The 20176-nt window shown below is 47.5% G+C and overlaps 1 protein-coding gene across 4 annotated transcripts in view; it reads left to right on the top strand.

Moving 5' to 3' along the window:
- Mxd (MAX dimerization protein) overlaps nucleotides 1-20176 on the top strand; it is a 266036-nt gene that overhangs the window by 170125 nt on the left and 75735 nt on the right. For 3 of the 4 annotated variants that reach the window (XM_089590576.1, XM_089590577.1, XM_089590578.1), the window contains exon 6: nucleotides 7048-7447. In XM_089590576.1, coding sequence (XP_089446702.1) covers nucleotides 7048-7447 — 400 coding nt within the window. The remainder of the gene's footprint in view (nucleotides 1-7047; nucleotides 7448-20176) is intronic. The other variant, XM_089590579.1, reaches the window with a different exon arrangement.

Genomic DNA, 20176 nt, shown 5'->3' with positions numbered 1-20176 from the left:
GTGTTTTCCGGCTGCTCCTTCCTCCTTCGTGCTTTCATTAAGGCGCAAGTCCTCCATAGAAAAATGCCCCTCAAACAAAAAAAAAAAAAAAAAAAAAAAAACAAACAACTGACGAAAAAACCGGGACTTTTTATCCTCTCTACCCTCGGATGGGGATGAATAATCTTTGCCCATTAAACCGCGCGGCGCCTCCTTTTTGCTTTAGAAATATTATTTATACTTTCACAGCAGGGACTCCGTGACGAAAAAAGCGCTACACCCTTTTAAAACGGTATTAACGAGCGCACCCACCCCCTTACTTTTGAATGATCAATCATTGATTTTGTGCCCCGCGAGTACGTCTCAGTCTAGCTGGAAGTTTATTAAAAAAGCAATTTCGCAAGGGAAACTAAATTTTTTTCTCCCCCGTCCACCCTTCGATCGAGGCAGCTTGACTGACAGACGGAAGGACAGTCGGACGGACGGGGAGAGGGAGACGAAAATGAAGGGGTTAAGGTCGATCGATACCCGCGCCACCGGCATCGGTCCCCGGATCTCGTATAACCGCCGATACTTTCGATTAAGCTTCCCGGCGACGCGAAATGGATGGCGGAAGGTATAGGAAATGGAGAATCATCGGATAGAGGCTCCGAGGGGGGTGGCGCAAAAGTGGCATTTACCGGCAGGAGCGACAAAAAGCGCGCGGCGAGAGAGATAAGATAAATAGGAGATAACGTTCCCGCGGAGGGTAAAGGATGGCCGAGGGATGAGGGGGAAAAAAAGAAGCGAGGGACCCCTGAATTATGTGGATTTTATTGAGGTCCGGCAGATGGGTACCATCAGGGGGTTGGTTTTTTTTTTTTTTTTTTTTTTTTCTGTTCCGGCCGCAAGACAAGCTTTTGGCTCCCGCTACGCGGTGGCTATATATTAGGACGCTCGGGTGATTGATGACTCGAAACGGCTCGTGTCGCGCGCGCGTGTATCCGTGAAAAGTAATAATGCTCCAAGGCCCGATCGGACTGTCGGGGAAAATCAATTTCCGGACGCCGCTGAAAGGAGAGCTGGTACTTTTTGCACGACGTATGTGCGCATTCCATTTCGTTTAGGAGGAAGGTTAAATGCCGAATGTATGCGCGAGGCGCACGTAAGGACCGTAAAAAAGGGACACTTTTCCGCGCTAATGAAAACTGCCGAGCGTTTTGGCTTTACGACTTGGAGGGGGATGGGGGAGCAGAAAAATTTTACGGTCAAAAAGTTAATCCCGCGATCCGAGACAGATACGAGTTGAAAGGCGAGAGCAAAAAAAAAAGTGCACGGTACAGGTGTATATGTACACACGCGTGTGTGAAAAGGGAGTCGAGCTTTTTACGGTCAGAGGGATGGAATTTTACGAGCAGGACTACTCGAACCTGCGCTCGCTTTAATATCCTTATCTAAGTTGTAAACTCATATTGGCGCCCGAGAGGATGAAAAAAAAAAAAAAAAAAAAAAGAAAAAAACTTTTTACCGTGAAAAAAGGTTAAGGGTGCAAAAAAAGAGTGGGGGAGCAGTTTCGAGGCTAACCATATAGAGCGCAGGTGCTCTTGATTCATCCAACTTGGTCGATTGTTTTTACGCTTCCAACATCACGTGGGATTAATCCCTTTCCTTTTACAAAAATAGTCGACGACGAAAAATACACCGGCTCCAACTCAGCCCCCGATGGTGGTATTAAAATTCCAATAGCCATTTGATCCTAGAGCGTCTATAAATGGGGGGTGGGGGGTTGGGTGAAAAATAGCCTTGGGCCTTCTTTCGAGGGCAGGCGAGCAATTCCATTTAGAAATTTCGCGGTGACTCCCGCGATATTTCATCATTAACCATAAAAGCCCCTAGTAATAAGCAGCACACGCTCCCGAACGCTTCTCTCTCTTCCTTCCCTTTATCCTTCGATCTCTCTCGTCTTTTCTTCCGGCTCCTTCCTCCGCAGCTCATGAGAGTACACCCAACCACGCGCGCGAGCGTGGCCTTTCTTGTTTTTATTGCAGCGAATTTCCGCGCTATCTCGCGAAGCACACGCGCGCCTTTATCTCGCGAGAACGAGAGCCAGTGGTGGTGGTAGTGGTGGTGGTGGTACTACCGTGGCGGCAAGAGAATAGTAGTAATGGCAGTATAGGTACGTAATACCACGTACGAGGCGCGGAATCGCGTTCGATTTATCAGAAATAAGGGGCTCGAAGATAATGCCACGACTGCCTGCCTGCGCTCTCCCTTCCTCTTATATTTCGTATCGCGATATTTTTATGATGTCGTGCCGGGGATGAGAGGGACCGAGGATATTTATGTGGGTTAGCTTGGCGCATTGTGGATATCTTTTTCCACTGCTCCCTTTCTCCCCCCCCCCTTCTTTTATTTATTTTTTTTTCGTCTCTCGCTTATCTCCGCACGTTCACGGTATACGCCAGACAAGATATGGACGGATTCCAGGAGGGGGTTGTAGAGCGCGAAAATAGGAGAGGCCATAGACAAGCAGACGCGCTCCGTGATAATTCAATTATAACGATTCTCGGATATGGGCGGGCTTGCCGCTTGTTTACCTTGGATTTATTTTAGTGGCCCACGCGTGTACAAGGGGAGCGCTGTTTTTTTTTCCCTCGATATTGAATTTTATGATAAATTCGGGGCTTTTCTTTCAAAGTGCCCTTTGTCAACTGTATCATCTTGAAGGCGATTATTTCCCTCTTTTACAATCTTTTTTTGTAAGGTGTATCGGTCCCGAGCGAGATGAGTAGGAGTGAAAACCCAAGCCTAGGTTCCTACGAATTATTTTATCGCGACAATTTCCAAGCATACCGGAGTACACGTAAACAGTGCGTCTCTACCTACATCACAGACGGTTAATGAAGCTTTGGTTATACAATTATCGCATAGCTCGGTATCTTTTGCGTGTAAATCCAGGCATATTCATTGATTAAACACTATGGGGGTGACCGACAGCTTGCAAGCATAAACATGTTTTCCTACCTCGGGCATTTTTTATCGGTAGGAAAAATAGGGTCCCTGGGGCCGCAAAATAGCTCCGGAGACGATGGCACTTGTTAGACGAAAACTACCACTTGTTTCCACACAATAACGCAGGTGTGCAGAGTTACCATGTATGCACACATGGAAAGAAAAAGATTCTCATAGAGGAAAAAACGCAAAAAGCTCGCCGGTACGCGTGGTTGAAGCTCTAACCACGTCCCTCCGGCTTCGTTTAAGCTTTCCCCGCGCGGCTCAGTTTCATTCACGCAGCTCCTCGTCGTTCGCGAAAATGAATGCCAGTGTGCAAACACAGAAGCAGTACACGCATGACGCTACATCAAATCGTCCCATTCACTAAACTGCTGTACATACAGTAGAGTGTGCGCGTGTCCTTTTGGAAAGGACCGTCTGGCGGCAAACCCGTTAATTTCCCATGGACCGAGCAGTGCAAGGGTCCAAAGAGGAACGTGCGATGTTAATTTCGAGTCATTCGTAGGTATAATACAAGCTCGGCCGTCAAAAGAGGAAAGACAGGGACGCGGCATCATATCGCGAAACCCCGTCGCCGCGAAACTCAATTAGAGTCCGAGAGTCGCCGCAATTAGTGCGTTTGTAGGTACTCTGTCCCCCTCCGTACTTTTAAGCCGGAAAATTCTCGTGCATCCTTTTTCTCTCCCCCCCACCCTCCCCTTCACCCTTCACCCTGTTTGCTCTGGACTAGCTCGCGATTCTGGAACTTTCAAAGAGCCCCTCTCGTCCCTGAGGTTTTTGGCTCTTTAATTCCGCCGACGCAACGACTTTCTCTCCATCCACTTGCCGCGCCGACTCTTTTCTCCTCCTATAGGGCTCTTTTTTTTTTTTCTTCTTCTTCTTCTTTTTCCTCTCCTGTTCATACTTTCGCCAACTGCGCTATGTGTCATCCACGTCGTCGTTTTTTAAAGGGTAATTCTCTCTCTTGGACTTGCAGCTGCGAGAGCTTTTTGTGCTATACGGTTGAGAAAAAGAGTCTCGCTCCCGTGTGTAAGTATAAAGTGCGGGAGCGGGTCAGCAGAAAAAAAAGAAAGAAAAATAGACAAGTCTCGCCGCGTGCACGGGGAATTCATTAAAACGCAAATGCGTGAGGAACGAGCTTTGCTTTGCGCTGGATACTGTAATTACTTTTTTTTTTTTTTCCTCCACGTCTTTACCTTTCGTGAAAACTGTGTTGTAGTGTCGCTGCTCACCTATTTTTTTGTTCGACGTATTGTTGAGATATTTTTTTTTTTTACATGGAATTTCGTTGGGAATGAACAAGCTGGTTTTCGAAAATTGCAATCACACATGCAGTGACATTTTGTTTAATCGTAAACTCGGTACTTTTAATTAACATTCCGGGCAACCCGACAACGACGCGGGGATACGCAAAATTATAATTAAAGTTGCTCCTACAGATTGACATCGTTTACTCTTTCGGTGTACGCTCTCGTCAAATGCTTCCCTGAAAAAATATTAATGAGAAATTTTTTTTTCGTTCTCCCGTTTCCATTCGGTGTATACTTTCATCCGTGAATGTAGACCCTAGACGGCGCGTTTTATTTTATTGTATACAGAACGAGAGGCTTACGCGCGCGCTCGCGCCCAAAAACGATAAAAATGCAGACTGCACGCACATTTTTATGGAAATTTCCCCCTCCCCCCACTCCGCTTTTCCACGTACCGCGCGTCTGCGAGGACCTTTTGAATTTTCCAGCGCCCACTGTGTCCGTTTCTTTTTCGCAAGAGCCATTTCCCCGCTCGCTGTCGTGAAAATTCCTCCAACCCCTTTCGCCTCGTCATTCGACATTCTCCTTTCGTTTTCCTATCATTTTAGGTTTGAGGGCCCACTTTGCTGTATTCCATCAATTTTTCACGACCAAACGTTGCACTCGCGAAAACTCCCGGGAATTGAAAGTTCGCGGGGAGGAGAGCAACGAAAGAGAACGCCGTCAAAGAGCTCCCGATGAAAATTTCAAAACTCCCACGGAAGCCCCTACCAGCTGTACTTGGACCGGAGGAGAGCAAACTTCGCTCCCGCTACACCTACAGTTTAACCGATGAAGTACAACCCCTTGGAGTTTCCCCTTGCACCTGTTACCTAACGGCTAGATTGATGTTTTTATCTTTCGGAAGCGCGAGGAATGTATACGTGTATTTATTTAGTTATTTTGTTTGACTATGCCGGGATTGCCAATGGCGGGAAAGGGTGCGGAAACAAAAGCCACTCTTGGCTCGCAGCAGCACGTATGGGATTGAAACACGCGAGGTGGTCCCTTATATGTATACCCGCACCCGCGTCGTCTCGCTTCCTCACACGACACACGCGTGTAATTTACCGAGCGGACGTAATTCCGTTTGCTTCGTAAAGCTCAAACGATCCTGGGCGTATGCGCAAGAGGAAGTTTACTTCGGTTCCTCGGATGGTGTGAAAAAAAAAAAAAAAAAAAAAAGAGGTCACGAAAAACTACCGAGCGAGCGGGTTGCACGGGTCGTTTAGCTTTAGAGGGACACGACGACGAAGCGAGTCCTCAAATTGAACTCTGGAGGATTCGGCTGACGCCTTTGTTTTATAGCCACGATGACGAGGGGGCGCCTTGGTTTTTTTTTTTTTTTTTTACCTCACGTACGTTCGGTTCTGTGCAGGAAAAAAGGTTAATCGCAAGCCTTGGAAGTAAAGTGCATCTGGCACCTGGAATTCGTATACGTGTACTTCAAGATGCGCGGTAGGTACAATACCACGGAGAGTCTCATCAGTTCGGAAAAACTCCCCAGCCCGTACTTCACAGCTCGAGAACACGGGGCGTGTGTGTGCGGGTGCACGTACGTGTGTATATATATACCCATACGCCCCCGATAAAATCGATAGGCCCCCAGGATCTATTGTTTGCCGCTGGGCTTCCGAATAATTGAATCCCGGGATAGAGGAACAAAGTTTCGCGCCACCCACGTGCCCTGTATCAGATGGTATTTGTCATCGTTCCACCCTCCCCCCTCCTCCTTATCCTACTCTTCTCAACCTGCGCATTTTTTTACACACACCTCCACTTGCACCCAAGCGAAATTTATTTCGGCAACTTTGTTTTTTGACATTTTGAATTGTGTTTCCGTATGGTCTACTCCAAAGTTGCTCTTCTCGTTGGTATGAATTGGGTGTCTGGTCGCGCTTCAAAGAATGTAGGATTTCGACAAAAAATACCCATCATCAGCGAGACGCCAAGCCGATCGCGTCCCGATAACAATCGAACCCATCGTCTTCTGCTAAGCTGTGTATACACAGTGTACTATTGATGATCGATAGCGGCTACTCGGAAACTGGCCAGCGTTCGTCTCCTTTCAGTGAACGCTTGCTTTTTCGAAATCCCGTTTTACCGCAACGAGACAAAGGGAAACGATTATCAGTCCTCCTTTCCCACCGAGTCGCATCGGTGCAATTACCGATCGGAGCACCACATATATATACGAAAGACGCCTGGCGAGGACTTGGCTTCGGGAGCGAGAGATCGACACTTGAATTCGCTTACCACGCGATTTTCAGGTATATATATACGCACGTTCGTCGGTCTCCCTGCATCTCCCTTGGTCTTGTGGTACTCGGCACATTATGATTCCTCGATTTTTCCAGAGCTACCGGTGCAAACCGCGCATCGAATAATAACCAACAGCAGCACCCATATATATATACATATAGAAGAGCTCGAGTGGCCCTGATTATTATGCCCGAGATTGTTCTCTCCCCCGATCGACTTGCTCTCTCGATCATCAGCTACTCCCACTCCGCCGAGGATATTATGATGATGATGATGATGATAATGGTCTGATCCGTGCTGCGGCCATTCCGTCGTGTAATGGAATTGTGCCTAGACACGCTCGGAAATCCACATAGCCAATGACTTGTCGTGCTTTTTTTTTGTCATACATTAAGACGTATATCCATCCATTGTAATTGTATCTCGAGTTCCCCCTTTTACGTTATTTTTTTGAAAAACCCAAGTAAAAAAAAAAAAAAAAAAAAAAAAAAAAAAAAAAAACCCATTTGCTTCGAAATTCCAGAGTCTAGAGGAGCGGGAAAAGAGGCACTCGTCGCAAAAGGATCAGCTGTACCGGGAGCAGAGGTTCCTGAGGCGTAGGATCGAGCAATTGGCCGGGGTCGGTCACCACCAGCACCACCAGTACAGCCACAACAGCCGCCACAACCACAACCATAACAATCATCATCATCACCACCACCACCATCACAACGGCAGTAGCAGCAGCAGTAGCGGCTTCCACGCCCTGAGCACGAGCGCGCCCGTTGGCTCGTCCGTCGGGGCTGCCGCGGCGGCGGCAGCTCTATTGTCCAAGAGGCGGAGCGTGTCCGAGTGCTCGGTCGGCACTGCTTCGTCCACCAGCTCCACCGACAGCTCCAGGAACTCCGACAGGTCTGCGGGCAGTCCCTCCGTCTCGGAGTCTGGTGAGTCTACTTTTTTTTTTTTTTTTTTTTTTTTCTCCTCTTCTTCCTCTGTATACATTATATATAGACTCACTTCGAAGCTGCGTCTCGGTCGTTGAGGTTTACGGAAAAGTTGTAAGGGTTACACGCTTATATATTATATACATATAGAGGTAAAAGCGCGCACCATATAGAAGTGCACCCGTGCCACTGAGTCATTTAACCAAGTTTCCCTCTGCTCCCGAGGAGGAAATAAGGGAGGTAGAGCATTCGAGGACTCTTTACCTTCTCCCCTTTCACGGGTGCGAGTATATGTGTGTATATATACATATATACGTTGGCGCTAATAAAGTTAGTGTCTTACGTGGCGAAACGCGCGAGCTCCCCGCACGCCCGCCTTTTCCCGGATCCACTCCGGTTTGTTCTTCGACTTCCATCCAGCTGACTCGGCAACACCGGCACCTCTCCACCGAGTATAAAGGGACGGTGAAAAGAAAAAGTGGCGGAGGGGGGGGGGGCCGAGGGATACATAAGGTACGCAAAATGAGAATTTCAGAAGTGGGTGGGGGAACGGTAACGGTGTCGCCTCCCCACCCCCGCCCCTTCCCCACCTCGATAAATAAGGAGCAAAAGATTCCGTCCTCGCGAGCTTGAACTTTGCTCGCCTCGCAAGGAAGACGAGGGCTTGGGCAAGGGAGGGAAGGGGGCTTATCGCCACACCAGCTATGCGGTGCGATATTATCGCACATATATATGTGTATATATATATACGTATGCGTAATGCAGAGAGCACGGGGTATGAAGTTCGCCGGGGCTTTACGACGCCGTAGCTTCTCGCGACTGCTGATGATGATATTCCGGGCGAATTTTCTCTCTACCTCCGTGCCCCTCTTCAGTCTTTGCCGAGTAAATCAGTTGCGCGCTCCGTACACGACCACCCAGAGCCCGGTTGATTGCCCCCTGAGTCGCGGCTCGTGCGTTTCCACACCCCCCCCCCACCCACCCACAGTTAATCCTTTCCGCTTCGGTTCGATCAATCTTTCAGGCACCGTCCTCTTTTCGCGCGACCGTATACATATATACTTTCAGCTCGTGTCTATATATGCTAAATCGCCAAACGAACAGCTGAGGGGGCGGGGCTGGGGTAGGAAGTCGATCGAGACTCAATCGAGCGAGATACCAATCTGAGCGCCGAGGGAAGCGATGACGCTGCAGGGCTCGAGAGATACCGGACTCTCTGGTTTACATTTATTTTATTTAGGTTTTTTTTTTTTTTTTTTCATTCTTGCTAAATTCTCTAGTGCATCCTGCAAATGTGGACGGACGACAAATCACAAATTCGATTCCATCGAGCTTTCCTCAACGTTTGCTCGCTCCGTCTGACCATACGTCGATTGCACTACTTAAAAAAAAAAAGAATAATAATAATAATAATACCGCATCCGTTGAGCTATACCTAAAATGTACTTTCAACTCGTTTCAACCTATATTGTTTCCCGCAATGTCCAATGTCGTGAATGAAAAGCAGAGTACACTTGGCCGTACACCATATCAAGCGCGTGAGCCGTAAATCATTACTAATCACGGTCGTTTCACCCGAAGAAGTGAAAAATAAGAGAAACGGGGAGTGCAAAGGGAAAAACGCGAGAAAGAAAGAAAGAAATAACCTCGTGCACGACAGCGCATTGTAACATAATCAGCTGACTGCGAGCTGTCAAGGTTGAATTATCGGACGGCCGCTTTTTCCCGGCAGCTCCAGAGTCGCGACGCTTGAAACATTGCGCCTTTCTTTCTTTTTTTTTTTCTCCTCCCTCCCCTTCCATTTACACTGAGGCACTCGGCGAAACTAAAAAAGAAAAGAAAGAAAAAGAGAGAGAGAGAGAGAACACACCCAGTGCAAATTGCGTGCCAACGTATACACACACACGCACGCACGCACAAAGGCCCGTCGTATCAAGATCTCATTATTCATTTCACAAAAATGGCACTCAAGCGCGGGCAAGGGTTCGCGTGACGCGGCGGCGAGGCGTTTTGCACAAGTGACGCGCGTATCTTTGCGTGGCCGTGCGTGAACGCGCACAGAGGACACAATAGCACGTAATGAAGAACAAACAAAGCCGGTTGCATTGTGTATATATACGCACTCGGCGAGGAAAGTTTTATTGCACGGAAAAATTACTAAAGATATGCGAACTGCTGCTGGTTGTAAGTATATTACCAACGCGTCACTGTGGCTCCGTTAACTCCGTTGGTTTCACCAACTCGCTTGTTTGTTTTCTCGCCCATGTACAACTACGCCTGTTTGTTTTTATTTCTTCCTCGATGCAACGAAATAACTGATCGTATACGCGGGTGGTGCTTCTAATTAATTTTAGCGGCACTCGGTATTCATGAAGGGAGACTACGTTTGTTGCAGGGGGGGGGCAATGTACCAACTGCGAATGTACAAACGGTCCTCTGAGATTTTATTAAGAAAGCATCAGTCGAAATCTTACGAAACTCGGCCGAAGCCATTTAAGTGCGCTTAGCAAAGGGCCGGAGGGGGAGCGCAAGGTATCGAATACGAATTAGAAACCGGTTGGTAATCGAAAAACAAGCCTCTACCCTGTACGCCCCTGTTGTTTCTCCACCCCACCCTCCCCCTTTCCCTTTGTCACGTTCATTGGCGCTCGTACTGGCGGCTCTCGAGGGTATATATATAGTAAGCAAGGGAACTAGCGGCAGCGAAGGAGAAGAAGTGGAGGCTGAAACAGCTGCAGGCAGTAAAGAGAAGGGAGCAAATAGTGTGAGTGTGTGTGTGTGTACGCCGGGTGGGCGCGTCTCTGGAAGTTTATTGGGGGGGGGGGATGAAGTTTCGTCATTGCGGTACGTGACTTTGCGGGAAAACGACGGAAAAGCAGGGTATATCGACAAGCCGGATCGTCGTTAAGTGCGCGGCCAGGCTGCTCCGGTAATTTGGCCAATACACGCCCTTTTCGTGTTTTTTTTTTTTTTTTTTTCCACTCATTCTCTTCCTTATGTTAATTTTTTTTATTCCCACGGACGAAACTTTTTCCAGGCTTGTTGCTTTCGATATTTGGTTACAATGAAATTCCTTCCATCGGTTCCAATTAAAAGTTCGATACTTGGGCCGTGAAGGAGTGGATTGTGCGTTTTTTTTCCTTTCTCCCTCGGTGCAGTGTGATTTTTCCGAGTAGCTCCGCAGCCGGTCCCTTTGACCTGAATATATTATACACACTCGAGGTGGAGAGATTTCCTCGGAATACATCGGGGCAGTGGTATTATAACTTCGGTGCGCGCGCTGGGGTAAGGGAAATTTTAAGGATCGAAAGTTTGAAGATTGACGTGGAGTAACCCACCCGAGGGAGTTCAACGTCCCCTGCGATAGAGAGAGAGAGAGAGAGAGAGGGAGACCGGTATAGGGCAACTTTGAATATTAAACTTTTGATAGTGTTGTTGTTACCATTATTATTATTAATTTCGTAATTATAGTCATCGTCGGCATTTTCGCGTTGGTTAATTAGATATTTCAATCCCACCGGACGTTACCTCCGTAAACTCAGCTCCAGCTCCGTTTTGTCGGGTGGAAAAATTTTTCGTTGATGAAAAGCTCGTAATGCGAAAGGAAAATTCTTTCGAATTCCCTTCTGCCCGGGTATTTCGATGAATGGAAGTATTCGTTTCACAAAAACACAAAGGGACGCCTGAAATTCTATACTCGCGGGCCGAATAATAATCTTCCCTCGTCGTATGCTAGCTTGGCTTTACGTTTTTTTTTTTTTTTTTTTTTTTTTTCCCTACCTAAAATGAAGAATAATTAATTCGAAAGGACGGATCTGGGGAGAAAAGCTCGCGAAACACAATCGCTGCAGGGTTCAATGGGAGCCCTCACTTCGGATGCAGACGCTCGGTTGCATTTGGAGCATCTCTCTCAACGTGTTCATGCAAAATGAAATGAAAAAAAAAAAAAAAAAAAAAAAACCAAGGGCTGAATTATTACCCTCATCCGAACAGTCGCTGTGACGCAACATCGAGTCTTTCGAGGTAAAATGTTTCTCTTGCTGGTGGGAGATGCTGTATCGATCGTAATCGGCCGACTGATCAAATAAAATGACAGTCCATTTCCACCCGTGAAGAAACGAAAAGACCCAAACGGAGAAAAGAGATGCGAGCGAGCGAAAGGGGGTGGACAGAAATACCCCGGAAACTCGGCAGAAAGCCCTCCACCCCTCATCGCGAGGGACGAGCCAGAGAGAGAGAGATCCAACTCGAATCTTCCGCAAGCTCCCCCGACATTTCTCCCATTCCTCCGATCCATTTCCGCTGCTTGCTTACTCTCAATCTCCTTCTCCATCCCTTTCGTTTCCATTCCTGTACATATATATATATATGTATACCCGTCTCTCTTTATCTCTGGTTACATACGCAGTCTTGTATAGCAAGAGAGAGAGAGAGAGAGGAGGGCAACGCGTGTTACGTGTACGCCATCGAGTCGAAGGGGGGGGGGCTCCGAATAAGCTCGCCCCGAGGAATCCCAGCAATCCGCATCCTGCCGGACCGTCCCCGAACGCGTCCGCAAAGGCTCCGCGTACAAAAGTGCGCCGCACCCGGGTGGAAATTACAATCGAATTGTTTCGAAACTAAATCAATTCGTTGTAGTAGCACCAGCCGTGCCACTGTACATTTATATAGGGGCAAAGAAGGAGAGAGAGAGAGAGAGTGAGTGAGATATCCTCCGGGTTCTCTTTATCGCGCACCACCGGGATTATAAAGTCATTAAGCGATTGCCACCGACGATTGGTACACCGAGCTCTAGGGGGTTGGAGGAAGGGGAGGGCCCCGAGACCGCAGACTGCTACTTTACGTAATGAAGCGAGAGAGCCTTTGTTTCGGCCCTTATGTAGGTACAGGAGGGGAGCAAGCCTTTGTACAATATACATACGGGTGCTGCACCGCGTTGCCATACGAGAGCTAGCCCGTGGTTTCCTTCGATGTCGACGGCAGTCGATTTGACTCGTCGATGATAAACATTGGATTATTATTGCTCGATTGCTGGCCAAAGGTTGTGTGGCTCTTCATCACAAAATTCTCGGTTGTACTGTATGATCAACGGGAAGACAGGTGATTCATGTGGATCTCGTTGCCAAAGAGCTGGGTGTACTCGTAAAATGGAGAAAAATGGAAGACATTTACTTTGTAGGTTTCAATGTCACAGCTTAAGACGTTGAAAAGACGAAAAATTTGAAGGTACGATCTTGAACTAATATATGTATACATAGAGCGTGGGAGTTTGGCAAATTTTTTTGGCTCTCTTCATTAGCTGTATTTCTGTAATTTACCCAAAAATCGCGTCAATCAATTATCCATGTGTATATATATGTATAGTTACAGTCGCGCGTAAGTTCGCCTCCTCGCGGATGATAAAGCGAGCCGGTCCGGAACTTTGCTTGCGGGTGGTATAAAATAATTTCGCTCCGAAACTCCTGCCTTGAATAAGAAGAAGAAGGGTAAGAGGAGGAGGAGGAGGAAGAGTGTATAAGTATATTATAGAGTCTACCTTTAACCTGGAGCGCGTCGTCGTCGCATAGAGGAACACGAGCGCAGGTAATTCGAGGTTTATGCCCCGGAGGATGACGTCGGAGGCATCCCTCTCCGACGAACTTACTTGTCTCGTCGTGACGCTCAACTTTCTTGCCTTGCTTGCTCCATTATTATTTACCCACCCCCCTGGCTTTTTCCACCCCCGCGTCGCTTCATTTTGCAGCACTTAGCCGCGCTCTCTGGTGTTTGTGCGTGTGTACACTCATTGTTTGCCGTGCATACATTCCCCCCTCCCCTCAACGATCGTCGATGGATTTTTCAAGCGATGACTTTGCGAAATCGATCGATTCCGTTTGTTGTGCATTTGTTTGGACGGAGAAAGGAATATGAAAGGCTATACTCCGCGAAAAAAAGAAAAACGTGGGTGAATGAAAATGAATAATCATCTCCCTGCCCCTGCCCTCCGGAAGCCTCGCGGCCTTTGAATATGTGTGTACACAAAGTCCGCGGGCGGGCAATATTTGTTATTTGTTATTTGTTTTTTTTTTTTTTGTCAAAGAGCCGCTTCCGTGTCTTTTCTGCCTGACGCAGCCAGAGCTTATTTCTGTGTGGCCGCATTATTTCGCGAAATGGGAAAAAAAAAACGAGGAAATCGCTTGACTGGTTTTAATTAAAAAGTTTATCGAATCGCTCGTAATTTTCTCCCCCGACCCCTGCGGCTCGTCTGTCGTGATGATTTTTCTGGCCCGCGGGGCAGGGACTTGACTCCCGAGGCAAAAAAAACCTTCACAATTAGTTTTCACCCACTCCCCGGTGCTTTTCTTCTTTTGCCCCTCCAGTCGGCTATACATAGTTTTACGACGAAAATGCGCTCCCCTGTAATTTCCGCGAGTACTATTCATTTCGTTCATTTTTTTTTTTCCTCGAGATTACCTGCAAAATAAAAGTGAAAGTATACACCGGCCATTACTTCACCTGAATTGTGCTCTGTACGAGAGGTTTAAAATCATCCAACGTAACCATATCCTATAATAATTCCCAAGGAGTTATGTATACATTATATATGTACTCGGGTAGTCGCGTCGGAGAGGGCGCATTTTCCGGCTGGGCCTCGTCCCCCGTTTAATCAAGCCGCTAACGAGAAGCGGGTGGAGAAAACCCCATCCATCCACCCTCTATATATATATGTATACGCATACGTATGCTCCCGAGGGCCGCCAAATTCACGCCGGCGACGACCTTATCGACACGAGGCACTTGCACGCTCGGCTGGATATATTTGTCCCCCCTGCTCCCTCCGGTATGTCACACAGCACGAGGGCCCGGAAAGTATATATTATATAATACGTGTGGGCTCCTGCTAATTGACCCAAGTGGGGCAAAAGAGCTGCTCGGACACGCGCGCAAGCGACGGACTTGTGTGAACAACCGTGCCGCCCAGGTCGCAGAGAAAAGGGGATTATATTTGGAGGAGCCGGGGAGAGAACCGGTTCTGATTAATCGTGCGATTGGCAAATGTCTCTCTTTTTATTTCCAATTAACGAAAATCCAAGCTTTTCGCGGAGATAAAGGCAAATTAACGAGATATAGGGTCATGAAAATTTCAGCGTCGGCCTGGAGTATCGGGGAGGGTTATAAACGTCGCGCCGTGGCCCTTAAAGCTACCATAAATTGTCGCTCGTTGCATCCAACATCCGCCCGGTTATGTGTATATATATATACACAGACGAACTTTCCAAGGGCTCCTCTGTGACTTCTTCCCACGTGCACGCCCTCCTCCCGAGCTGCATGGTGAACAAAAAAAAGGTGGCTTGAGCCCTCGTCACCTGCGACTTGTGCTCTTTCTCGAAAAAAAAAAAAAGAGAGAGAAGACGGGGTGAAATGTAAATCGTCTGATTCACCGTCTTCCCCGGAGACGCCGAGTACACGTGGGAGATTTGCAGGGAAAAATACGTGGAATTAGCATTTTTCCTCTCTCACGTTCCTCGCGCCAATTCTCTCCCGATCCCTCCCTTATCAGGTGTTGAATATTCGTCGGCCCCTCGAATTTTCAACTCACCGAGTCTCTCCCGATCCCACCCCTTCAATCAGCCGAACCGAAACAGATACGGCGAACGAAATCATCGCTCGCGGGGGGACACCCACACGCTAATATCTCAAAGCCCCACTAACTCGATTGCAACTCGTTTCCTTTTGTCGTACAGCCATTCTGCGCGTGTAGAGACTCGCGGTACAGCCGAGAAAAGTAAAATTTTCGCGAGCGCGTGTAGGAAACTAGCCGCATAATGAGCGGTGGGTACGACAAGCCACGCCGATCCCCTCGTACTTTGGCTTGTTACGGGGTTTACCCGAGAGAGATGCTTCCCCGGAGCTCGCAGTCGGAGGGGGGTGATTTAAATCCCCCCTTTGCGCCTCGAACGGAGAACTTGGGAGTTTCTTTTACCTCGGACTCTACGGGGGCGGGTGTGCGGTTAATTGTGGGGCATTGATTGCACGCGTTAAAAACCTGCTTTTTGTTGCCACGGGAGTAGCGAAAGCGTTCGAAAGGTATAGGCGCCGTGGCGGTGAAAAGTGGCCCAAAGTTCCACCGCGTTTTTTATTTACGAATATCACGGACGTGCCCTTTCGTTGTTCGGAACTTTTGGCTGCGTCGGTGCTGTCTGATGTGCGATCGACGAAGCAGTCGGAAATATTGACGCTTCGTGCTCCGCAGGACGCGCAGCTGGAGACTCGCTTTTAGGGTTGTACACGTGCCGTCCTTTAAAACTGTTACCAGGGGGAGAAAAGTTGCCGAGCGGGGAAAAGTTGTTCCCGTTGTTGAAATTCATTTCGTTTAAATAATTCAATATCGAGTTTGATATATTGGGCTAAAGTTCTTTTTTTTTTTGACGTTATGGGTCATTGGATGAGAAAAAGCTGCGAGTAGCCGTCGATAATTGATAACTCCCCGGTCGATGTAACCCGAACGCGCTCACCTTATTACGAATACAGTCTGTCTCGTCCCGAGAGAAAGAAAAAGAGAGGGGCAGGGGGGAGGGGAAAGAAAAGACAGTAGATAAAAGAACAAAGAGCAAAGATTGCGGGGATACCTCGAGAGCGCGCCGAGTGGAATAGAAATGTACTGCGAGTGGGAAAGGAGCTGGTATTATTTCCAATTTCGCCGGGGTGTAATCCGGCCATACGTATTCACCGCGTTTCGCGCTCTTGGGGAAGAAAAAGAAGAAAAAAAAAAAAGAAACCCGAGGAAGCTTTTCCACGCGACACTTGATTAGACCTCGCGGCGTCTCTTCTTACCCCATTGTGCGATATTTTGCCGAGGGAGCAAACTGACGGGGCTATTGGTTGCGGTAGATTTGAGGTTCTTTTTGGGGGAACGAAGAAGAAAAAACAAAAGGATATCACGCTCTTCGTGCTCCGTAGTTCCGCGTGTACACACAATTTCCAAACCGTTGAGGTGTCCGCGTGGTTTTTTAATGAAATTCCCCCATCTCCGATCTCTGCACGTGGTTCCGCGCACTTGGCGTCTCGAATAATTTTACTTATTCATACACTCGCTTCGCTTCGCAACTTTGCCGAGTAGATGACCCCGTATGGATGCGTATACGTGTATCCTGTCACTCAGCTGTAATCTCGAAATTACCCATGATAATAATACACTCGCCGCGTGTATTTCATGGCGCGTAACTTTGGCGCGAAAGAAAGAAAACTACCGCGAAGGAAAAGTAAAAGATCGTCGTGTAATACGTCGGAAATACTTCACGGGCGCATGAAGTGTGGCGTCGGAGAGTCATTACCCTTTTATGCCCCTCGTTGAAGCTCGAAAGAACTTCCATACATAGTTTTCCGTCGCCGTGGAGGGCAAAAAAAAAAGGGCGCGGCTCCGTTTCTTTTCTAAAACGGGCTCGTATACTTCGCGCCAGACAACCAACGGCGACGATCTCTTGAAAGAGAAAAAACTCACCCCTTTCTTTTTTCTTGTTCTTGTTTACGGTTAATATGGTATATATAGATAAAAAAACGCAGGAGGGGGTAGGAGACGCGCCGTTTGTCGTTAAAAATTTTGTGCACAAGAAGCGCGAAAGAAAGAAAAAAAACTACGGCAATGGACGAACTTTGAGATAACTGTAATTGACGAGCAGAGAGAAAGACGGGGAGGGGCATCGAGTAACGCCCCGAAGATAACAGAGATGACACTGCCGGCAGCGGCGCAAAGTTGGAAATAAGGGTACATACCTGCATGTTGTGTACGCGCAACGAGCCGAAAGATGGGCAGCGTAGGAAAATGAAGAGACGGGGGGGGGGGAGAGAAAATGAGGGAGAGATGGACAGCGCGGCGTTATCGAGATGGACCAACTCCGGGAAGGGAAATAGTCAGACGCAGCCAAGGCAAACGGACAAAGGAAAAAGTCAGGGTTTTGCCGGCAAGATTTATCGTCCCTTCGTTATATATATATATATTGTACACGCGAGCGCAAAGTATTAGGCGAGGATCCACCACTGTATATGCAGCTGATGTTTTGTTTTTCTCCTGTAAGTAAACGTATGCCTCTGCGCCGCCATCAAGCGATTCTTATCTGTTAAATTGGAAAATTTTCAGAACTCTCCCTCTGTCTTTTCCGTGTATTTTCGCCGACGACTCCAGCTTGACTCGCGAACTCGATAATAACTCGCGTGCTCCCTGACTTATCGCTCAAAGTTCGCGTCATTGTTCCCGGGATAAATGGCTTCTTCCTTTACACATTGCTCCTTATGCGTGTATAGGTATATACATGTATACATACCCGATAAAATCCAAAAGGACCCTCGGAACATCAGCATCGAGTCCTCCCTTGACATGGGCTTGTTCGATCTTTACGGGGCGCGAGACAACGAGTTTACCTTTCCTCGCGAAGGAGGGAAGAAAAAAACTTGAACGCTCGTCTCCCTTGCGATTGCAAATGTTTTACGAGCTGGACCGGCGGACGTAAAAGCGGACACAGCGCCGTGTGTTTTATTCAACCCCCTCCGCGTTGCTTTTACACCAGGGGGTTGGGGGGGGGGGTCAGGGGAGAAATATTAAAATGTACCGATGAAAAATGAGGACGTGGACGCGCCCGGAGCCCTGTCAATTTTGCATCGCCCACTGGGATTGGGGGATATTACAAGGTGCGGATGGGGCCTCCGCCGAGGAGGAACAAACAAGCCGTTCTATGGGATCGCTCCCGCACGAGTGAATAAATCAGGGACGGGATACCTCCCGGATGATGCCACTTTTATTGTTATGCGCCCCTTTACTGCAGCCCCGTCCCTTTACGAGGCCCGCGCGACGCGAAGAAACCATCGTCGTATGGACTCTCCGTGGATAATTTATCATTTTTGGAATGTGTATGTATGTATATATATGTGTGTGTATGCGTTGACCGTAAAACAAAAGGGTGGTGCTGCCAAAGTCGTCATTTTTCATTATTCGAACAGTCTTTTTTTTTTTAATTTGAAAAAAAGGAAAAAAGAAAGGTGGTATTTTTACACTCTGAGCACGTGCGGCGCGTACGATAAATCCAAAGGCGAACCTATATTATTATACGGAGCTCCGTTACTCTTCCGAGTTCGCTACATTGAACTTTTCCACTTTTGATCAAGTGACGCGTACCCCCAAAATACCGAGCGACCTCGTTATCAGTGACCTGTAAGAAATAAATTTTCACTTACGGTCTAGTATTGATTATTGCCTTTATTTACATCGTTGTCTTTTTTTTTTGTGTGTTTCAGGTGAGTACTCGTTTTCGCTCTCTCAATTAATCAACAGCTGCAGGATGTATGTATATAACTATATGTAACACGTGAGTGCCAATATATATTTTATTTCTCGAAACACGTCCCTGCGCCAAAAAAAGAAGATAATTACCGCCAAAGCGCGAACCCCGTCTCGATCAATCATCCCTAACTCGACGTGTAATAAAAAAAAAACAAAAAAAAAAAAAAAAAGAACGAGGCAGAAGAGAAAGGATGACACCTGTAAGTCTCATCTTCGTAAGTAAGTAGACCAGGGCGGGGTATTAGTCAAAAACGGCCGACGGGTCTGAGAATTTATTGCTCTAGCACCCCCTGCCCGCGATGTCCTGTACCTCGCGGGATCCTTCTTGATGGGGATCCTTGTGAATGCGATGTCGAGGTTTTTTTTTCTTTTTCGTTGGAAATTCAATCGATCCCAACGTGAGTTTTTAATGGACTCGATAAAAAGAGTATGAGGAAATGCACAAAGTTACCTGCTGGACCAATCAACAGACGAGTTGTCTGATGTTGGTATAGGGTGCAGTGTGGATAAAGAAAAAAAAAAAAAAAACAGGGTACCAACACAGAGAGAGTATCGGGGGACCGCGATCTTTCGGCATGGCAGGACTCTTTGAACGCGTTGCCTTTTTCCGACCGCGCTCTTTTTACTCTCCCGTTTGATTTACCCCTACCCCCCTCTTCTTTTTACCAACATTCGCGCGTATCTAACTGTCCTTTCATAGTCTCTCGGTCTCAATCCATTATTCATTTTTTTTTTTTTTCCCTCGTTTCTTTATGCCACGGGGCACTTTTTGTCCATTTTTTTTGCTTCGTGCGCCTGTTTTTCCGCTGATTGCCGCCCACGTACACACATCTCATGGGTCCATCGATATTCCAACCCCCAGGAAAATTAACTGTTTCGACTGGTTTGTCCATCGCTTCGTACTGCACAAAGAGATACCGTATGCGCTACTAGTTATTATATATTACACACGGTATACTTGTCTCGTATCATACGACTATGCTGGGACTCCAGTGGGGTATCATTTTTTATACATAGTGCATTATTCCGGTGTGCGCGCAACTGAGGGTCAAATTATGGTGTGTACCTGCAATGTAGCAATTGTTTTGCGTGCACTTGGTAAAAACTGCGGCAATAAGTTGTGATGGAAATGTATACCTCTCTGCCACGAGAAAATGAGGGGTAATTTTTCCTACAACGCTTTTCTCACACTGCAAGGGAAAAAAAAAAAAAAAAATAGAGGGAGACGGAGGAAACTACCAAAAGTCGTAGTCGTCGCTCGGGCGTCAGGTTGGTGGTTCGCGTCCCACGGGGTTTGGATTCAACTCGTTTCCCGTCCGCAGATAGCGCCAGTATTAATAGTCGTGGAAAAGTCGCCCTCGTCGCTCTCTTGGGGACGGGGCGTAGGAAAACAACGGGAATTGGCGCCGAGTGCC

The sequence above is a fragment of the Copidosoma floridanum genome, unplaced genomic scaffold (assembly GCF_036245765.1).
Source record: "Copidosoma floridanum isolate Cflo_tuat_1 unplaced genomic scaffold, Cflo_Japanese_pri ptg000012l, whole genome shotgun sequence".
Taxonomy (NCBI): Eukaryota; Metazoa; Arthropoda; class Insecta; order Hymenoptera; family Encyrtidae; genus Copidosoma; species Copidosoma floridanum.
The sequence above is the reverse complement of the archived record's forward strand: the minus strand, read 5'-3'. Positions and strand labels throughout refer to the sequence as shown.